The sequence below is a fragment of the Rhamphochromis longiceps genome, linkage group LG6, assembly GCF_057381845.1.
Source record: "Rhamphochromis longiceps isolate RC_006_pf linkage group LG6, R_longiceps_female_GT1.1, whole genome shotgun sequence".
In the NCBI taxonomy this organism is placed as follows: Eukaryota; Metazoa; Chordata; class Actinopteri; order Cichliformes; family Cichlidae; genus Rhamphochromis; species Rhamphochromis longiceps.
Window position 1 is genome coordinate 38,303,117 of NC_140562.1, and position 20,330 is coordinate 38,323,446.

A 20,330-nucleotide genomic window follows, 5' to 3' on the forward strand; every position below is an offset into this window, starting at 1 on the left:
GAAGCATAAAGTGATGAGTCACTTTTAAAAGAATAATAATCTCATATTTGCACATGGCGAGACACAGGGCCTGGTGGTGGTCTGCCTCTCTGCCGAACTTTCCATGTTTCTTCTTTGTGGTGATGATGCCGGTGTTGTTAGTCCCAGTCAAGACAGTGTCATACTTTCCTGCGCAGCTGCTGTGCTGAAGTTTTCCCTTGTGTATTACCCGGACTAACCAGCATCACGCCATTTTGTGATGCTTTTCAGCAGACTACAAACAGCTTTGAGACCATTCGCTCTTGTTTTTGCACTTTTCAATTATATAAAAGCTTTTTTAAGTCAGATTTTGCCCCAGTTTCACATTACAGATGTGCTGCATTTAAGTATTTGCACCTATTCCTTAACAAACTAGTGACAGTAACACAAGCAACCAAGTCCCCCTCTCGTCTTTCAGTTTTTTCACAGACGAAAGGGACACAGATTTACTAACCCCCATCTTATTCAGCATGATGATGTCACATTTTCCACTAACAGTGCATGTTTTAGCTCAGGAAGATGACTAATTAACCAAATATATTATATTCTTGCCATATCAGCAATTTGTCCAATACTTGGAAATGCATGTGATGCTTTGTGCTACCAAGATAGTTCCACAAAAACAGTGTTTAGACTAAAAAATAGAACATTTCAAATACACAGCAGCTCAAATATTATGACATATGCTATAAGTTGGTGCTACCTAGGCTTGGTGAACTTAGGTAAGAAAATATTCACTGCTAATATCTTGGATTTGTGCTAAGTGGAGATCTTATAAGCATGGTATTTATCTGAGTGTGGCTAGTTTCAGTTTACAAGGTATGTCTATGCACAAACAGACACTTTGTGGTCAGACAACTGGCTGTTTGGGATGTGGGGAAAGAGGGGAAAAGAGGGAGCAAGGCAGGAGGTGAGGGGCACTGAGTGAAGATGGGAGGAGTGTGTCTGGGTGTGGAGCTGTCATCCCACTGAGGGAGTAGCTGTGGTGTTTTGATCAAAATCCAGAAGATGTGGGAGAGAAAAGAGGGGTGTGAGTAAATGAGGGAGAGACAGAGGGAGAGTGTGAGAGAGCGAGAGAGAGAGAGAGAGAGAGAGAGAGAGAGAGAGAGAGAAATATTTCCACCCACCCAACAAGGAGACACACTCATAAACAGCAGGCAGACTGAGTGAGACTCAGAAAGACACAGAATCTCAGGGCAGCACCAGTTCAAACAGCGAGGCAGACAGAAACAGCGTTTGATTGAGAGAAGCTGTTTTATTAAAGAGCAGGAAAGGTCACACACTCAAACAGACACACACACTAATAAACACAGCGTACCACACAGACAGACAAGCGAGGACTGGCTAAACCCAAGAAACACAACCATTAGTCTTTTAGGACTCAGTGTCTCTCCCCCCGTCACACATACATACACCCACCGGTGCTGTTGCAGAGAGTCTGTGCTACCCATTGTGAGGAGCAGTGCTGATCGAGCCCAACAAGTGGAGCAACAGGGAGGAAGGAGCCAACGAGTGGATGGATGCCTTTTGCAGACTCAGTGGCCTGGACCCTCTGTGGGTGAGTTTATGATGTGTTCACTGACCCTGGAATCACATCGCATTACTGAGTGTGTGGCTTTTTCAGCCAAGGTCACTTTTAAACAGCATTCATTTAAAAAATGAGGTATGTCTTTATAATTCCTGCTTATTCCTGCAAAGATGTCTGTTAATTTCAGCTCGTAGTTGTCTATGAATTGCTAAATATGAAATCAAAGATATTTTTGTTATTTTGGCAGATTATATTATGAGTATTAGCATTTGTTTACAGAAGTGTTGGTGTATAAACACACTGGTATAATTCTTGATGAAACTCTCCTAAACTTGTTTTAATCTTATTATTTAAATGATCAGTGCCATTAGCATTAGCCAGATTAGCATTTTGTCCTTGGATACCTGTTGTTTATTGGGATTAGAAGGATTACTGGCACTAATAAATAAATCAAATGAGTAATACTAATTTTGTGTGTTTAGGGAGAAAACCCCCATACACTGACCTTCTCAGTATTCGCAGCCAGTATTACTAATTGTAATCTAAAGCTTCTCTGAACGCCAGCCTTTACCTTTGATGAATACCACAGTTGTGTGTTTATTGTCATCCTGCGGCATAATTCATAACAACGAGATGCTGATTGGATGAAATGCACCACAGTGAGTCTGCTGCTCTAATTGGAAAAGGTTTTTAGTTTTGCATGTTTGCAAGACTCCACACTCTAAATCCCGGCTCTAAAATAAAAGGAACGGCTGTGATCCAACTGGAATGCCAGGATTATTAAATGCACTCATTCCCAACTTGACTTTTTCAACCCTCGTCCTTCCTCTTTCACTCGGTTTCTGGTTCTCGTTACTTCTTGTTCTCTGTTTCTGCTCCTGCAAAACCTCAAAACAACTGCCATCAAACACTGTTGGGAAAGTGAAAGCGTGTTACTGTATTTTGTGCAGCCCTCGCTGCCATGAAACTTCAAAACACAGATGTGCTGTTCTTACGGGATGTTTTAACAGATGTTTCTGTCTTCTGCTGGCCACAAATATCTATTGCTATTAACTACACTGACCTTTTTACATGTTTTGGAAATGACATCATTGCTGACTCACTGGTCACAGCCTTGGGGCAGCAATGCAGATTTATATGGATCTAAAACTGAAATTGTAAAGTCCAGCTCAGCAATCTGTTCCAGCAACACCTGACCTGAAAGGTTTTAGGAAAAATTTGAAAGGGGCCAATTTAGGAGCTAGGATTGTGTTTAGCGTCTTTCTTTTTAGATCAACCTAATCTATAATTTGAACAACAGGCCAAAGTGAGACAGACAGGGGAGTGATCAACGCTCCCTTAAATTACAGTCTCTATAGTTTATACACGTCACATACTCACAATAGGTAATCCTCTAACAGTTCCTCAAAACTCAACGGGATTGCAACACGCTGAATTGGTTTCTGAAATAAAGGGGATGTAAAAAGCAACAATGAGCAGATTCAGAGGACAATAAGTGTCTCTGTTCTCCACTCTCAAATCACTTTGTCAGGTAAAAATAGACACTATTGGCATCTACCAGACACCATTTCAGCCAAGGGTCAGAAACAAGCAAAAAGCACAAGAAAGAGCGCAGAGAGGCTTTGACGGGTTGGATGTCATCATAAAAGTGCTCATCTGCCTGCCACTGACCACAGAACTCAGACAGGTCTGTGAAAGTAGCCACCCACTCGCTCCTTCTCAAGCAGTTTTTCACTTAAATGGATTTTGATATGCCAAACCTCACAGAAGCTGCTGTTATACCATAGGTGCAAAATCATGCACTCGTTGCATAACCTTAACCAGATATGTAGTGAAGCTGTATGTGAGAATCAGACTTTTAAGGCGAGGCAGCCAAAGAAGTGTATCATCATAATTGCTAGCAACTGAAACAAGAGCCTGACAGTCCGATCATGATTCAGACCCATGTGGCAGTAAACAGTATTGACTGATGGTAAACTTGAATTAATCACAGTTACCAGAAATGACAGCGTCAGTCTGCCCAATATCTCACCTGCCGGGCTTCACTCAAAAGCCTGTGTGTGGACAGACGGTTGTTACATAATAATCTCGCAGCTGCCACCAATTTTGGCCACTTTACCTTATCCCAGTTGGAATTCTACCAGCAGAGCCAGACGTATGTGCCATGCTAGAAGCTTTAAAACCACTTCCTGTGGTGACTCCCCAGGGCAGTGTTGTTAGCACAGCCAGACACCCTGCCCCTCATTAGGGCAGCGAGGTGATAAACAAGGGAAGCTTGACAACAACAAGCCATTTAGCCCCAAGTATCTTTTTTTAACGATAGACAGACTATCTTGGTTGCGCTACTGTTACGTAATCGCAACATTTTGGCAGCATTTGCTCAACACACCTCGTCTGCACAAACTTTTATAGTTTATGGGCTTCATTATTACTGTAGTTCTTGACCTCATCGTTTGATTTGTTGACAGTTATATTGTCCTACTCAAATTGGGAAACAAGCCAGAGACGTGGTGAGGGGGAAAAAAATAAAACATTCAAATACTGACTCAGCTTTTTTGGCAAAGGAGGCCTTTTCCAGCTCGCACTCTCTCAGGACTGAGCACAGATACGTTTTCTGTTGACCTGCTGTGGTTTCGCTCTCAGTGGATTGATGGATGAAACGTAGGACCTGCACCAAGTCGGGATTTTTGCCACTTTGTCCCGCCTGCTTAGTCTGTCAGATGATGAATATAATCGCACAGTTTGACCTCGGTTTCTGGCTTTTAAGTATATTCTTTCAAGCTGAACTTTTGAACTTCTTGTTTTCTCTCTGATGCAGGACTGGAACCGTACATGGTACACAGCCAACCCAGACCTAACCCAGTGTTTCCAGAACACAGTGCTGGTGTGGGTCCCCTGTATCTATCTGTGGTTGCTGGCCCCTTTCTACTGTCTTCATCTCTACTGCCATGACCGCGGACACATTCAAATGTCCTGTCTCTGCTCTGCCAAGATGGTGAGACATCATTTTAAATGCTGGCCAGTCTTCAGTTTATTGTTTAAGTTTTTCCCATGACAGAAAAAGAAAAAAAGTCGAAACATTTGCTAAGTTTGTGTTGGTTTGTTTTGTTTTGTTTATTTTTGTTTTTAGCTTCTCGACTCATTCTCCTCATACTCTCTGCTCTGTTCAGGTGTTGGGTTTCCTGCTGGCTTCATTTGGCTTTGTGGAGTTCTTCTACATCCTGTTGGAGAGGAGCCAGGATATCCAACACCACATGGTCTTTCTGCTCAGCCCTATTATTCGCAGCATGACTGTGGTAAATACTGTGGCTCTTTTTTCTCACACATGTACACATCTATCCAAATCAAACTCCAGTTGTTTTAATTTAATGTTTTATTGACCTGGAAAAGGTTACGCACACTTTAGATCTTGCATGACATTTGGAACATCAAGGATAGGAGCAAGGCGCGTTTATCAATTCCTTATTTAGCCAAAGCACTGCACTGTGTTCTTAGTGTTTGTACTAAGGGGGGAAACTACATGTCGTCAGAATGGGAGTGATAACATTAAGGCACAGTGTTGAAAACAAATCCTTTAAGAATAAAAAAGCAAGAACTACAACGCAAGTTTTTAAACACAGTTATTAAACACAGACAACAACTTTAATATTACTGCGAAGCAATCATCTAATTGTGCATCAGGTGTCCATAATTTCTATATATAGATGCACCGTTGATTTGTAGATCTGACATTTGTTCTTCATTCAGAGTAGCTTTAGCTAACAGAGATGTTTGGGAAATATTTCGACTTGTGTCCTGCTGGCTCACATGTCACTGTGCAAATATACAGTATGCTAGTCAAACACTGAGGTGCAAAGATGCAGAACTATAGCTAGATTTATGGTGTAGCAGGCAATGCAAATATCACAGTAACCTGCTTGTATTTGACAATCGCTCATCGGACTGCAAAGCACTTATATAATGACATCACTTACTGTTTCATGTGGAGTCAATGTAACTGCATATGTATGTGCAAAGTTCCAATGCAATGAAAGTGTGACTGTTAGGTACTTTGGCAGTGGCCAAATAAACCAAATATAATGAATCAGATATTTTGCAGCCTGGATCCCTCTTTTACAAAATATATACAACTGACACTGAAAAAAATGGGAATTGCTTCATGTTTCCATCTGTGATTTAGGCTTTTTAACACAAACTCCTCTCAGCTGAGCTCATGAGACACCAGAGGAAGTCCATTCCCTCTGACTTCCCCTTTCCCAGTTTGGACCCTTCCTCTTTAATTTTCTTGCTTCTGTGAGTCTACATGCGTTGTTTTTTACATTATGGATATAAAATCTGCAAGAATATGACTGAATATAATGTGTCAGAGTATATACCTTGGAAACAGTATACACTACATAATGAATAAACACTGCATAAACCATAATATTTCTTATAGGTGATGATCTAGTGTATACTGTTTCCAAGGTATGTACTGTTTGTATCTGACACATCATCATGCATCATGATGATTGGTCAATTATGTATTAGAATTCAAATGAGCTGCTTAGTGGCGAAGAACATTGACAATGGCATGGCTTCAATCCCAATTAAGTCCATATGACTGTCTTCCAACTATGTGGTCTGTCTTTAAAACAAAAACACACAAATCCAGCAAATACAAAGGTGATGACACACAATTGTAGTCTGTGTTAACCCTAATTACACAGGAAGATTCGGTCTTTATATAGCCTACAGGTGTACTGTTGGATTGGAAGTTTAGATGCCAGATGCTTCTCTGAGCACAATTCTTCTGACCACAACTGTACAGTTCAGTGGGTTCAACTGCAACGCCTTAGCAAAGAAGAAGAAAAGATAAAAGACAAAATAGCCCTCCGGATACCCTAGCAACAAGAATCCTCGGTTGGGTATAAACCAAACCCAAAATCCAAAAAACCCCAAAACAAAAAGCTCTGACTCAAATGTTTAGATCTGAATCATGTACGTAGATGTACGTAGTCTGGAAGAGATCTTTAATCTTTACAAATGTTGTTTGTATCTTCCCTCAAAACATCTTGAAGCAAACCATACTGGCCTCCACGACCCAGATCACAGTGGTGTCTAGGGTGAGCGGTAGAAGGTTATTTATAGAAAATAAGGCCCAGCGTGCAATCAGAGAAATGTTTTAGCCTTTGTTGATAGAAAAGTCCCTGAATGTTTCTGAGAACATCGATCCCACTCATTTTCAGTACATCTTAAATGATACTTAACTTGGATGAGAAGGCAAAGGAGAAGAGGAGTACAGCTCAGCATGGGTGGCATGGCAAGTTTAAAATGCTGTTTATCCTGAGCAAGAGTGATAGAAAGTACAATGCTATGCAAGGGTGCAGAGCCCAGATGGGAAGGGTCCTGTGAGCTTATAAAGTTGTCGTATACGACCCACACAGTTGTATAAGTTTACGTACAAAGCTCTCTCTCTCTCTGTAGCCTCATACAGGTTCTGCTCAGTCTCACTCTCCAAGTCAGACAGCTTTACCCACCTGTGGTCTTTTCAGACTCTTGAGTAAATACCAGCACGTGTTTGTGTTAAAAATACACTGAGACGTCTCTTGTATCAAAAGGATACATCTCAAAAAAGGTCCCTTATTTGGAATATCTAATTTCTCACACCGGGGAGGAGGGTGGGGGGGCAGACAACAAACTCCTAAATCACATTAAGAACATGTCTCCAATCTTTTAATCTATGTGCCAGACTTATCTTTATTAAAGGATATAATTTTCTAGATGTTGATTCTAGCCACATACCACCAACCAGTCCCTGGGTGCGGGAACGGAACACTGTGCTCTTGTTGCTCTGACCAGTTTGTTTTGTTGCCCTTCAACTCAAGTTAGTGTATGGGAACGCTTTCGCCCAAGTCAGTCAGCCCACGAATGAATCGTGGTCAGTACGGATGTAAAGTACACACATGACACCGGCTATAATCAGTAATGCCATGACGTAAAGCTCCTATTCCATCCCCAGCACTGCACACTTCCCATGTAATTATAAGGTCGGGGTTTGATTCAGGCCTAGTGATGAAGTTAGTTCCACCCACTGACTCCTACAAACAGATGGGCTTATGGTTTGCAGCAATATGGTGGCAAGACGGAGCGGAAAGCTAGGAATAAGATCAACCTTCCTCTTGTACGCTGACCTAAGGCCAGTTTGGTGTTAAGGTTTGGACTGGGGCTGATGTGATCTTATGTGTTTAGGAGCAAAAGAATTTAAAAAAAAAAGAAGGTTTATCCCATGGGCTTGGTACAGCACACTAACATAGAGTGTGCCTAATAGATATGGTGTTAAGTAGTCCCATAGTCTTACTTAACTCCTCCAGCAGTCAATAAGATGAACTGACTAATGGGTCAAATTAACCTATGAAATACATTCATTTATATTGATTCATCCCCAGTGTTAATCAACTAATTATCGCTAAACTGTAGCATTTTAGCATCTTTTAGCTAACTATTTTATCTTTATGATCACAAGCAATATCTAGTTTAACATAGTTAAGAATATTGTTCCCATATGCAGCAGAGGAAAATACTTCTAAAAGTGTATTAAATAACAGTTGAAGTTATTGACTTTTGCATTTGTTCAATCTTTATATCATGCTGGGCTGTCCCACAAATCCATTTTTACCATTCACTGGCACTTTAATCTATTGTTATGTAACTGGAAGATTAACTGTGGCATAAAAATGTCCTCTTTTTCTCAAACTTCATTTGACGATAATCTTAAATCTCCAGTAGTTGCTACACAGGTAGTATTAAAGCATTTCGTGTTTAGTTGGCTAAGACCACAAAATTGAGTTAAGAGAGGGCTGGACTGGCACTGCTCAGGCGCGTGCAACCACAAGCACTAATAGGCTCAAAATCTTTTGCTAACAGCGCTGCTATGCTATGTATATAAAGCAGTGAATGAATAAATCAGGCCAGTGTTGCTGATTTTATGTTCAGAAAACAAATATGCATTTAAAGCAGAATAAAATTCCATTGAAAACTATTAAAGAAGCTACTCAGTTAACTAAAGTATTGCTAATTAGAATAGCTTCGGTCCTAAAGCACACAAGATTCTTTGACATTTGTGTGTTTTGGGTTGGCATGTTGTTCACGTCCCCTCTTTACTGTATCTATGGCTTTCCCTCCAACTTCCCAAACACATTCAAGTCAGGTAGACCAGAGACTCTAAATTCCCCATATGTGTGACTGTAAGTGCGTGTCTATTTATATTCTCTCTCCCTGATGGGCTGGTGAGCATCAAATGTGTTGGGGGAAATGAATGAACAAATCAAATCAAATCAAATCAAATGTTTCATCATCACTGCAGCAAGAATATTGTTTATATTAGCACAAAGACATTCACTGGATTTACACAAAGTGCTTCAGGTTGTTGATGCAAAAAGAAAAGTTATATAACTGACAGACCAGCAGTTTATAACAGGACAGCACTGCGGCTCGTCCCGGGGTAACCAATGTGGGTGCTCATTATGAAACCTAAATCCGCTTTCTCCCCACTTGGTGATGAGCTGGCACGGTGAAGTGACGTCTCACTTGGCCAACCACTCGGTGAGGGACCAATTACAGAGGTTCACAAGCCGATGCGTGCCTCCTCTGAGCACAGACAGATAGCCAGCATGTCTAAACCAAATTAGTCTTTTTTTGCTTGTTTGTTTGTTTGTTTGTTTTTTGGAGAAAACAGGAAAGTATATAGGACAGTGTGGCATGCGGCGTATATGTGTCATTTTTATAAAGAGAAAAGAGCCAAGTCATATTCGTGTCTGCAGCCAGGGAATTCCCAGAATCAGAGCTATTTTTGGAGGTTTTTATAAAACCATTGACCGCATTACATTAGATCACATGAAATCTGTGCTCTGTGGAAAACACTCGCACTGACAGTTGCAGCTAATAGAAGAGAATGAGGTTCTGTGGTTCCACGAGTGGCATCCGGTGACACACGCAGCCATTAAAAGATCGTCTGTCAGCATCCTCGGGTCATGCATTTGTTTTAGTAAGCAAGATAGCATTTGTTAATATTAACCAGAAAAAAAACAGCTTGTTGGCAGTTTTATTCCCCTGCATCAAGTGAAGGTTTTTCCATGAATTAAATGTTGTGTAAAATGTTAACCGTAGTTAACTTCAACGTTTGTCAGCATTTTTTGCAATTTATTTTGTTGCTATATTAAGTTTGCACTGCATTTGTTATTGGATTGTGAAGTTATTGTACTGATTTCCAAGCTAGTTTGGCTCATTGTTGGTTAGGTGAGAAACGATGAGCATAAAAATATCCCTTTCTTTGGATTTCTGCAGAATATCAGAATATTCAAATAACCTGAAGTCTTCATATAGACATAAATCCAGAGGCATTTAGAGTCAAAGGAAAGCCTTTTGGAAGGTCTCTGTTTTTAAATTTATAATGCAATCTATAGACGCAATGCCAATTAGAAAGCAGTTGACATGACTGTACACAGACTATGAAATCTGAGTTTCCCAGAGACTGAAAAACATTGTTGTGCTCTACAAAAGTTGATTCCTCCTGGTCCTTTTGTCCGTGAAATCATTTCAGGCAGTATCAACGTGGCATCACAGACTGGAGTTTGGCTCTCTTCTCTATGGTGCTCTCAGGGACAGAGTTGTTTCCTGTCCTGTGTTGCAAGAACCACACATGTTAACTGTTAAATTAAAGTCTTTCTGTCTCTCTTTCTAGATCCTGGCCATGTGCATCATCCAGTTGGAAAGAATAAGAGGCTGTCGTTCCTCTATATTCCTCTTCCTGTTCTGGGTCTTGGCAGTTGTTTGTGCTCTGGTGCCTCTAAGAGCAAAGATCCAGCTAGCCATGGATGAGGTATGTTCTTAGCCTATTAATGAATATAAAAATAAATGTACCCTTTAATATAAACGATATCATCTTGCATCCAAAAAGACTGAAATCAAAAATAGGCTCATGCCAAAGTGAATTTGTTAGCATGCCCAGTCTGAACTTAGTGAACCTGCCATGTCTAAACACCGTGAAGAGGTATCTAATCAGCTGTGCTCCTACCCATAGTCTAGACGCGAGACTCCAGCAGCACAGCTTGAGCTGTACCCTGTGTCAGAAAAGAATTTCTATCTCTATCCCCCAATTTTAACCAAGGTAGCCCAAAGTTAACACAATGTGTTGGAGGATGACACTGCCAATTCTGGTCAAGCCTGTGTGTGTTTAGGGTTTCCTTTTCTTCCTGTGTCTCCCGTCGAACACAGCAATCATTGTTGTATGGGAGTAGGTTTGTATTTTTGTTCACGCAGCCGTGGGGCAGTCGCATTTGCATTTCCATAAAAACACACACACATCCATATTTCTGTTTTATCGTTTCTCAGTGTGACATTCCCATACTGTTTGGGGGAGAGTAATGATGGGCCTGGGATAAATGCTGGTGAGACATGGCAGCCCAGGGTCAGACCAGAGGAACGTCAGCGCTGTGTTTATGGACCTACACTGCTGTAACCACGGCCAGATGGAAATCTATGCATTCACACATAATGTAAAGCCATATATGATTTACACGCAGATGTTTTCATTTCACACATGCGGACACATGAACGGTGCACACATGTAACCACTCATAAATTCTTACTATATCCTCCATACCATATTTCTAGTTTATGATGAACCGTATCTACGTATTAAATTTGGTTAATCACTTTAGGCTTTTTACCACATCCTCTCCTCCAAAAACTGTTGTTGCTGCCAGCTAGAAGGTATTATACGTCAAGACTGGTATTTAAAGTTTCAGATTTGCAGGCAACTCCCCTAAAACTCATAAAACAAAGGAAGTTATAATTCCTGGTAGACTAATTGGCTTAGTCTACCACAAAGACAGTAAACTGATTACAAAAATTAAATGTAATGTGTCAGCTACTGAGACAGATTTTGTTTTTATGCTAAATAGTGGAGCTAGGTATCAAGCATACAGCCACAAGCAATATCACTCCTCTCAACCAACTTGGGAAGGAAACTGAATGTGCTTTTTCCTAGAATGTACAAATATGAATTTAATATTCATACAGTTGCAACAGAAGTAGTGAGGAATTTCCAGGATCCCATCAGTAAATAAAAATTGGACTAGATCTCAGAAGTAAAACCAAAGAAAGGAAAGATTTAGGCAATGAATAGTGACGTTATAGATCTGTTTAACAGTTTCAAAATTGCAAACAAAATATTTTTAGTGTTTTTTTGACTGGTATATTTCAATGTCTGTAATTTTCATTATTTAAAAATGCCATTTTGTTCTCAGTTATCCTGGCCAGTATTTGTTTTCTGAGGGTTTTACTATAGCGGTCATCACTAACATCAGTACTGTTGCATGACAAAATACAAACAGTAAGACGTTTTCTTTTGCTGTGATGAGCTATAAAAAAAGCGGAGGCTGCACAGCTCAGCAGTTTTATTCCGTGTGGACTGTATATAGCGCTGAGATGTATTCTAAATGTTTACGAAGAATGTGTCCATTTCAAATTGCAGCGTTGACAGCTCAAGTTGACGGAGTTCATGTTTGCGGACCCTTGGTCATTCTTAGCTGCTTGACCTACATTTTTCCCACCCACTCTCCGACCATCCTGACCCTGCTTTTCACAGTGTGGCCGGATCCGTTTGGCTTCTTCGTATCGCCTTTCTGGGCACGGCACCACACTTTTCACAGAAAATCATTTTACTGTTTACCATGGCTCCAACTCTTATGCATAGCCATACTGCTGCACATACACAGCACACAGCCTGTGGCAGTGGCTCTGTCCCAGTTGTAAACAAAGCCTGTGCCAGAGCCCAAAGTTTCTGTATGTCAAGAATAACATGCGAGTCCTACAATTCACAAAAGTCTCTGAGTGGTTAATATTGCAGCTGCTCCCTTGATTGAAAGTAAGGGTGCTGGTTTGCAGAGGTGTGGACTCGAGTCACATGACTTGGACTCGAGTCAGACTCGAGTCATTAATTTTATGACTTTAGACTTGACTTGAAAAAATGTTACACCAATGACTTGGGACTTGAATTGGACTTGAACCGGTTTACTTGAAAAGACTTGATATTTTACCCCAAATATAAAATTTAACATGCATATTATATGGAGATTGAAAATGTGACGTCATTCACGGGTAGAACCGCAAAGGATTCTGGGAACTCGTGGCAAGCGGTACTAGCGCACGCAGGCTTTCAATTAAAATCAGTTATACAGCGATAAAAAGAAACACAAAAATGTCAAGAAGCCGTTGTATTATTAACTGCAATAGCCGGTCGCATGACAGCCACGGGAAGCCGACGGGTAAAGAGATCGGTTGTTATCGGATTACGTCGTTGAAGAGAAATTGTTCGAGCCATGTTTCCGAAGTAACAAAGACGCGACTGGATTGCAGCCATTCAAAGATCAAATATAACGTCCTAGAACACTCCAGCTCACAGGTTAGTCTGCTCCAAGCATTTACACAAAGGTCAGTCTGCTGTTGTAGTTAATGCGTCATTTTTCTTAACATAATTGGTGATATAGGTTACAAGCAAGTCTGGCGCTGAACAGAAATTGTCGCGCTATGCTCCTTTATTTATTGTGCATAAATAGTAAATTGTCCTGACACAATATTGCGTTTCGCTTCTGTTATTATGGTACACTGACAAAAACACATACTTTTATTCACAGGATAAAACAGGTTTTTTGTATCACTAATTGCCCAGTACGATTACAGCATACAGTATTATTGTCACTGCTACATTTCTGTGATGCTACCAGAAATTATTTCCACTACTAATTAATTACCGTTGAGCTCAAAGGTTATATTAATAAACGGTTAACGAATGTGTATTTATGACGACGATTTGTGAGACTGGTAAACTTATGATACGTACGATGGTCTTTCGTTCTACACGGTGCATTTCAAGGTCCTGTACCCATCCGTCGGTAAACTGTACCTGGGCTTGTTGCAGTGACCGGAAGTTACTAAACTTCATGAGTGTATGCACTCACTCCAAGAACCGTATGATTATAAATATGCATATAAATATGCTAAGATGAGATAGCTGACTTCATCTAACTAGCAAATGTTTTCCAGGCTACGTTGGTGATACAGTTTTTTTTAATGTGTATGATATTTTTGTCATGCGATTTTAAAGCTGGTCCTACAACCGCATCCAAGAATAACATGCAGCTTATCTCAGAACTGTCGGTGAAAATTATTCTTGGAGCTAGGTTTAATTGAGCTGCATTTTAAAGAGGTGCAATTTTACAATTTGTGTATATTTTCTAAGTTCACTATTTTGTCATGTGTTGAGAAAAACACAGATTTTAAAATTACATGGTCTAATATTTACATTTAGCATAACTGCAACATTATTTTTTCGTTTGTTTTTTTTAAAGACTCGAAAGGACTTGAAATTCAAAGTTTCAGACTTGTGACTTGACTCGGACTTTTACACCAGTGACTTGAGACTCGACTCTGACTTGCCTGACATTACTTGAGACTTGACTTGAGACTTGAGGATAAAGACTTGAGACTTACTTGAGACTTGCAAAACAATGACTTGGTCCCACCTCTGCTGGTTTGTGAAACCACAATTTCCCTGTTTACAGATACGGGCTCTTAGCGTGACTGCGAGACAAATTTAACTGTTGTTTCATTTATAAAAAGCACACCATTAAAGACTCTGGGTTTTCACCCTGATTTGGCTTAAAGGTCCAAAATACTCTTTATTGTGTCTGTGATCCCGGTGCAGAAACCATCCTCCGCTATACGGCTTGCGCTCAAAGGAAAAGCTATATAAAAGCTATATAATGAATTTTGTGCTGTTGTGAAACTGCACACAAAGCCACAGTGGTGACAAATGATCCGTTGTACCACAGTCAGGATGTTGTGTAATTTGTTAAGTAATGTTGAAAGAGATGAAACAACCAAAATACATTTTGATCCAAATGAAAACCCTCGTCATGTCGGCCGCAAAGCCAATTAATTGTGTCCCTAGTTTAAAATAAATGTCTAAATTGCAAAACTTGCTTGAAACCAGTAAACTCAAAGAACTTTAACTGCAGCATTCTGACATTATCAGCTGCCTTTTCATTGCTTTTCCTATTTATTTATTCCACAGGGCATTGCCTCTGATATTGTACGATACCTCGCCTTCTTCTCCTACTTCACAATCCAGTTGGCCCAGCTATTCCTGTGCTGTTTTGCTGACCAGCCTCCAGAGGGAAAAACCATCTCAGAAAAGGTAGGCAGAGGAGAATGTAAACCGCTTCCGTCAAGAACATCCTCTATGATTACCTAGGAACGAAAAATGCCGGAGTGGCTGTCCTGTGGTTTTCCGCTTTTGTTGTGAAGACACTTTTCACTTTTGGAGGAAATGATGTGATTCACATCCTCCTTCCTTTCACTCTCACATGTCCACTTTGGCTTCCTGTGAGAGGAGTGTGAATGACTGTGTGTGTGTGCCTGTGTGTCTGCATACCTTCAGTACTGCTCACTCACTTTGTGAGATAACATCGAGACCACTGCTAAGAGTCTGTGACCACACAACAGAAAAGCAATTACTTAATACAGATCTCACTACCCCATCAAACATGAGCTTGGTAAAACGTTGTTGAGCTCAGAATAATACGCTGATTAGGGGCAACTCACAGGTGAATGAAAATGAGCCTCTAACTTATCAAACAGACATATGATGTAATATTTCCGCAGTGGTAAACAATTGAAATAGCTGGAAAAGTCCCTTAAGAAATTGCTGGCAAGTAGCAAGGAGGTTGAGGGTGCAGAAGCCACAGTCTGGCGTGGTGGACACTCCCATTTTCCTCCACCTCCTCCGCTGCTCTGCCCCACGCTCTGGTTAGAGTTACTCACAGGAAGAGAGGAAGAGGGGAGACAGAGAGTAAGAGCACTGGTAATGATGAGAGCAAACACCCCAGTGAGGGGGTGGCAGGGTGGAGGAGATGCCAAAAAGTTTGCGTGACGGGACAAACTCTGTTTTTCTGCGTGTGTATCCACTTGTTATAGTTTGTGATGACACATTTCCACTCTGTCTGCAGCAGACCTCAAAACGTCATATTCACCCTGCGCTAACACTGAGCACTATTTGTGCTGTTCTGTGGGAGTTTATGGCCTTTGGTCGTCAGACTGGACCACCTGAGTGTGCAGTGTTGTTTGCGCACATTAGCATTCTTAAACACAGCCCGCACAAGTGCACCATTCAACCATCAACCGACGGACTCTGTTAGGATGTGTATTTCTCAAAAACCCTCAAGTGGTGAGAGATTTACTGCGAAAACAACAGTGAGTCTGGTCTTTAATCTGTTGCAGAATCCCTGTCCTGTGAAAGATGCCTCTTTCCTGTCAAAGATCCTCTTCTGGTGGTTCACTGGGTAAGATGGTTCTTTAAAACCCTTTCATTTTTAGGCATCGGCTGACTCACTGCAACAACAGTTTGTGCTTGTTTACAATAATATGTTTATTCTGTTTGAATCACTTCCCGTGTTTCTTCCTCAGACTTGTCGTAAAAGGATATCGCAACCCACTGGAAGCAGGGGATCTGTGGACCCTAAGGGAGGAAGACAGATCACAAAAGATCATCTCAGATCTGGAACAGGACTGGACAGCTGAATGTGCCAAACTTCAAAAGTGAGAATTATTTAAATTTGATAAATTTTATTTGGTACTTTGGGTATTTACAGTAGTACTGCAATGCACTTTGCATATGCATCTGTATACCTCTCTAGTATGGCTGGGATTACGCTCCTTTAAGACACGTACACAAACATCTGCAGACACCACAAACACATAATTGTTCTCATTATACTACTTTCTAGTCCACTTGGAGTCTGCTCGGGGGAAGCATGTGCAGTTGGTGGACAAGTCTGTGGGGTCACCGCAAATTGGAGGGTACAATAACAGCCGTGCTGAGCCTCACATGCAGCTGCTGCTGATGAAACTTACATCATTCGTACCCTAGTGGACTCTGTGTACTAGTGGGTGCAAAATCTATAACAAAATCTGTTACAGTACTGGAACCAATAACATTATTTTAACATTAACCTGATAAACAGTCATCTTTCAAGTCCTCAAACTGCCATTCTGACTTTCTGTTGAAAATTCTTATTTAAATCCTAACCTTAGGTAACCACGTCTTTACTGGGATCATCAGCTTTATTTGTTAGATTTTAGAAGGCATCTGCTTTTACATAGTTCTCCACATCAGAAGCATGTCAAATGTCAGCATACTCCTTTAAAGAACCACATCTTCAGCTGTTTAATGTTTGATATGTATCAGGCAGCAGTTGGTGCATGAATCTGCAGCACAAAAGACAGGACACGACATGTGCAGGAAATGCACGTGTCTTGCTATTTTGACATAGGCCTGTGATCCCCTGTACTCCTCTCCTTATTGTCATAGCCAAAAATCAGTTCCATTTTATTGCAATGTGGTCAAACTTCAACATGGGGCTGGTCGAATTAATGACCCGAGCAGAGCAGAGCTGTAACTGTGGTAAATTAAAACTTGGGATGTCTCATCACCACAGGCATTTAGGGCTAAAAATAGGCCCAAAGAGAGTCATTTGAGGACAATACAATACCATAATGTCAAGACTAGAGACTCTGTGCCATTTCCAAGGCTTGTTAACACAATCCAGTGCTTTGAAAGCAGTTGTTAAGTCTAATAATTATTTCAGCAAATAATGCTTTTCTAAGCTGCCAACAAATTCAGCGGTGGCACGAAAAACAAGTGCTTTTTTAGAGTTTTACATTGGAGACTTAAAAGACAGCAGCATGTTGGTGCATCTCTAACATAGATGTCTGTAACTGTGACAATGTCTTTGCTCTTTTAGGCAGGAGAAAGCCTTAGCATCAGGTGTGGCACTGGGAAGCCGACTGCCAGAGCAGGCTCAGCTCCTCAGGAAGTTGCAAAAGGAACAAAGCTCTGGCTTCTTCCTCCTCAGAACACTGGCACGCAAATTCGGCCCGTACTTCCTGACTGGTACTCTGTGTATCATATTCCACGATGCCTTCATGTTCGCCATCCCTCAGGTGCTAAGGTAAGAGTGCACCAGAACCTCAAATTCTGCTTTTATGAAAGACATGTGGCTTTAAGTAGATGTAGTATGAGTTGCCAATATTTGCAAATATTAAGTGTATCTCAGCCAGTACCATGAGGCCCATGAGTATTTTTTTCCATTGCTGAAAATCCCCTAGATAGCAGTTCTCTCATTTATATAATCCATAAATGTTGTGACGATTTAGCATAAAGATAGAAATGAAGTAGTCTAGTCTGATAGAAAGAGGTTTACTTAGTGCAAGAAACTGTGCCATTATATTTGGAATGAGATACTGTTGTTGAGTTCCCAAATATAGCTTTTTCACTGCTCAGTGTCCCACAAACCAAATGGCATTGAGTGTACTGTATTGAGGAAAGCTCCAGCCAGACCTTTCCAAACCTCAGCTCTGACTGAAATTACCTGGATGCACTGCAGACCAGGCTAGGGTAAAATAAAGTTTTATTGTTTTACTGCTGGGAAAATTCAAGAAACAGCAGACAAAAATACAACCGTCTAAAATATCTCTTAGACAGATAAATAGCGTTAAGGGATTTGGTGATTTATGACAACTGCCAAACAACAACAGAAGCTGGCAGCAGTGAAAACAGGTCATGGCCGACCCGCCACCCGCCTCACCATCCCACCAGTCAGACTGGAATGTTGTTGTTGATGCAAAGCACAGAAGCAGTGGAAGTGTTAATTACGGTCATAGAGCTGTGAGCAAGAAAAGTAGACGAGACCACAGCCCTCTTTGCTCCAGTAAGGAGGACATGAGGAGAGAGAGAGAAGGCTCTAAATGGCAGAAATGCAGTTGGACCACAATAAGGGAGCCGCTGGCCAAGTGTGAGGGCAGCCTGGCCACAAGCTGAGCTCTGTTGTGCAACCTAGGCTACTTTGTGATGGCCAGTTAGCCAGCAGCCACAGCAGCGCTCAAGGACATTGGCAAAAGCACACGAAAAGAGTCAGATAATACCAGATTGAATCTGTAAAAAGAGTAAAAAACCTGTCTGTGCCTGTTTTGCTTTGCATCATTCGCAACTTTCCAGGAAAGATATAGAAACAGAGCCTCAATACAGAGGTTGAAGACAAAATTGAACATGTGCAACCATCTGAAACATTGCGATTAAGTATCTCTTTGTCCTCCTCCGTAGTCTTCTGCTGGATTTCATGAGAGATGAAGATGCACCACTGTGGAAGGGCTATTTCTACGCCACGCTAATGTTCCTCCTCTCTTGCCTTCAGTCCCTCTTCAACCATCAGTACATGTATACTTGCTTCACAGTGGGAATGAGGGTGAAGACAGCTGTCATGGGCTTGGTTTACAGGAAGGTGAGTCACTCTATATCTACGGACATGAAGCCACTAACCGACACAGACACACAACATAAATTATGTCTCAAGTGGCACAAACAAAAACCTTATCTTCTTCCAGAATGGAGTATGTGATTAGCAGTTTTACCTAAGATGAATGATTTTGTGAAATCTTTACGAGGATATTAAATTACACTGTAAACAATGCTGTCTCTTTTGTTGGCAATCCAGTCTTTGGTGATAAACAGCTCTGCCAGAAGGACTTGCACTGTGGGCGAGATTGTGAATCTGGTTTCAGCAGACACTCAGAAGCTCATGGACTTTGTGGTGTACTTTAATGCTGTGTGGCTGGCTCCGATTGAGATTGCGCTTTGTCTCTTCTTCCTCTGGCAGGTATGTTGAAATGCAGTGTTTTTACAAAGCATCCAATTCATGCACAAATGAGGCCTAACAGAGTAAGAGAAAAAAAAACAAACCTTGAAACAATCATATCCTTTCTCCTTTTTTCAGCAACTTGGCCCGTCAGCTCTGGCAGGAATTGCCACTGTCATTCTCATTTTTCCACTCAACGGATTCATTGCAAAAAAAAGAAGCAAGCTGCAGGTAAAAGCTGTTACAGGAATCCTTCACACTTTCGTTCCAGTAGCCCAGACATCTGGCACGTCAGGTCAGGGATACCACAGCTGGTTTAGATAGTGACTGAAGAGCTGTGTGGGTGTTTGGCCTGGATGGTGCATTCTCCCTTGTCCTTTTGATGTCTGGTCCATATAACATGCTTGAAAAACAATGACAGGAAAGGGTGGGCAGTAGAAAGGCATAATTTTTCATTTCTTTGGAAAAACAACAGAGGCTTCTGTAAATTTGGATGCCAGTTTAATCGAACTTAGTCTTGAATGCAGTGACCACATTCCTGGCTCTTTGTTGTTTCCTTGTTATAAAATTCACTAAAATGTAACAAGCAATAAATTCTTACTGAATTAAACAAGTTCTGTGATGTTCAAGAAAACTACTACAGCTGTAATAAGGGGAGTCAAACCCATGTTCACAAATGCATGAATCCTGTGGTCTGCTAATTGTCTATCCACTGTGCCTCAGTTCCAGCTTTGCATGCGGTCTTTTTCAAACAATACTGAGTAAAAACCCCTGTGTCTGGTCAACAGGAGATTCAAATGAAGTTCATGGATGGCCGTATCAGACTGATGAATGAGATCTTGAATGGGATAAAAATCTTGAAGTTTTATGCCTGGGAGAAGGCCTTCCTGGAGCAGGTTTTGGGCTACAGAGAAAAGGAGCTCAAGGCTCTGAAGAAGTCTCAAATTCTCTACTCCATCTCCATCGCATCTTTTAACTCCTCTTCTTTCTTGGTGAGAACAATCATTTGATAGACATTCCAATACAGAGGCTAACTCCACGATACTAAC

General features: G+C 41.1%; 1 protein-coding gene across 1 annotated transcript in view; it reads left to right on the forward strand.

The window, feature by feature from the left end:
• The first annotated feature begins 593 nt into the window (after nt 1-593).
• abcc6a (ATP-binding cassette, sub-family C (CFTR/MRP), member 6a) overlaps nt 594-20,330 on the forward strand; it is a 28,840-nt gene continuing 9,103 nt past the window's right edge. Inside the window, exons 1-12 of the mRNA XM_085410615.1 lie at nt 594-1,576; nt 4,365-4,541; nt 4,717-4,842; nt 10,269-10,406; nt 14,664-14,786; nt 15,869-15,930; nt 16,055-16,186; nt 17,392-17,598; nt 18,750-18,927; nt 19,141-19,302; nt 19,420-19,512; nt 20,070-20,273. Coding sequence (XP_085266741.1) covers nt 1,535-1,576; nt 4,365-4,541; nt 4,717-4,842; nt 10,269-10,406; nt 14,664-14,786; nt 15,869-15,930; nt 16,055-16,186; nt 17,392-17,598; nt 18,750-18,927; nt 19,141-19,302; nt 19,420-19,512; nt 20,070-20,273 — 1,644 coding nt within the window. The 5' untranslated portion in view covers nt 594-1,534. The remainder of the gene's footprint in view (nt 1,577-4,364; nt 4,542-4,716; nt 4,843-10,268; nt 10,407-14,663; nt 14,787-15,868; nt 15,931-16,054; nt 16,187-17,391; nt 17,599-18,749; nt 18,928-19,140; nt 19,303-19,419; nt 19,513-20,069; nt 20,274-20,330) is intronic.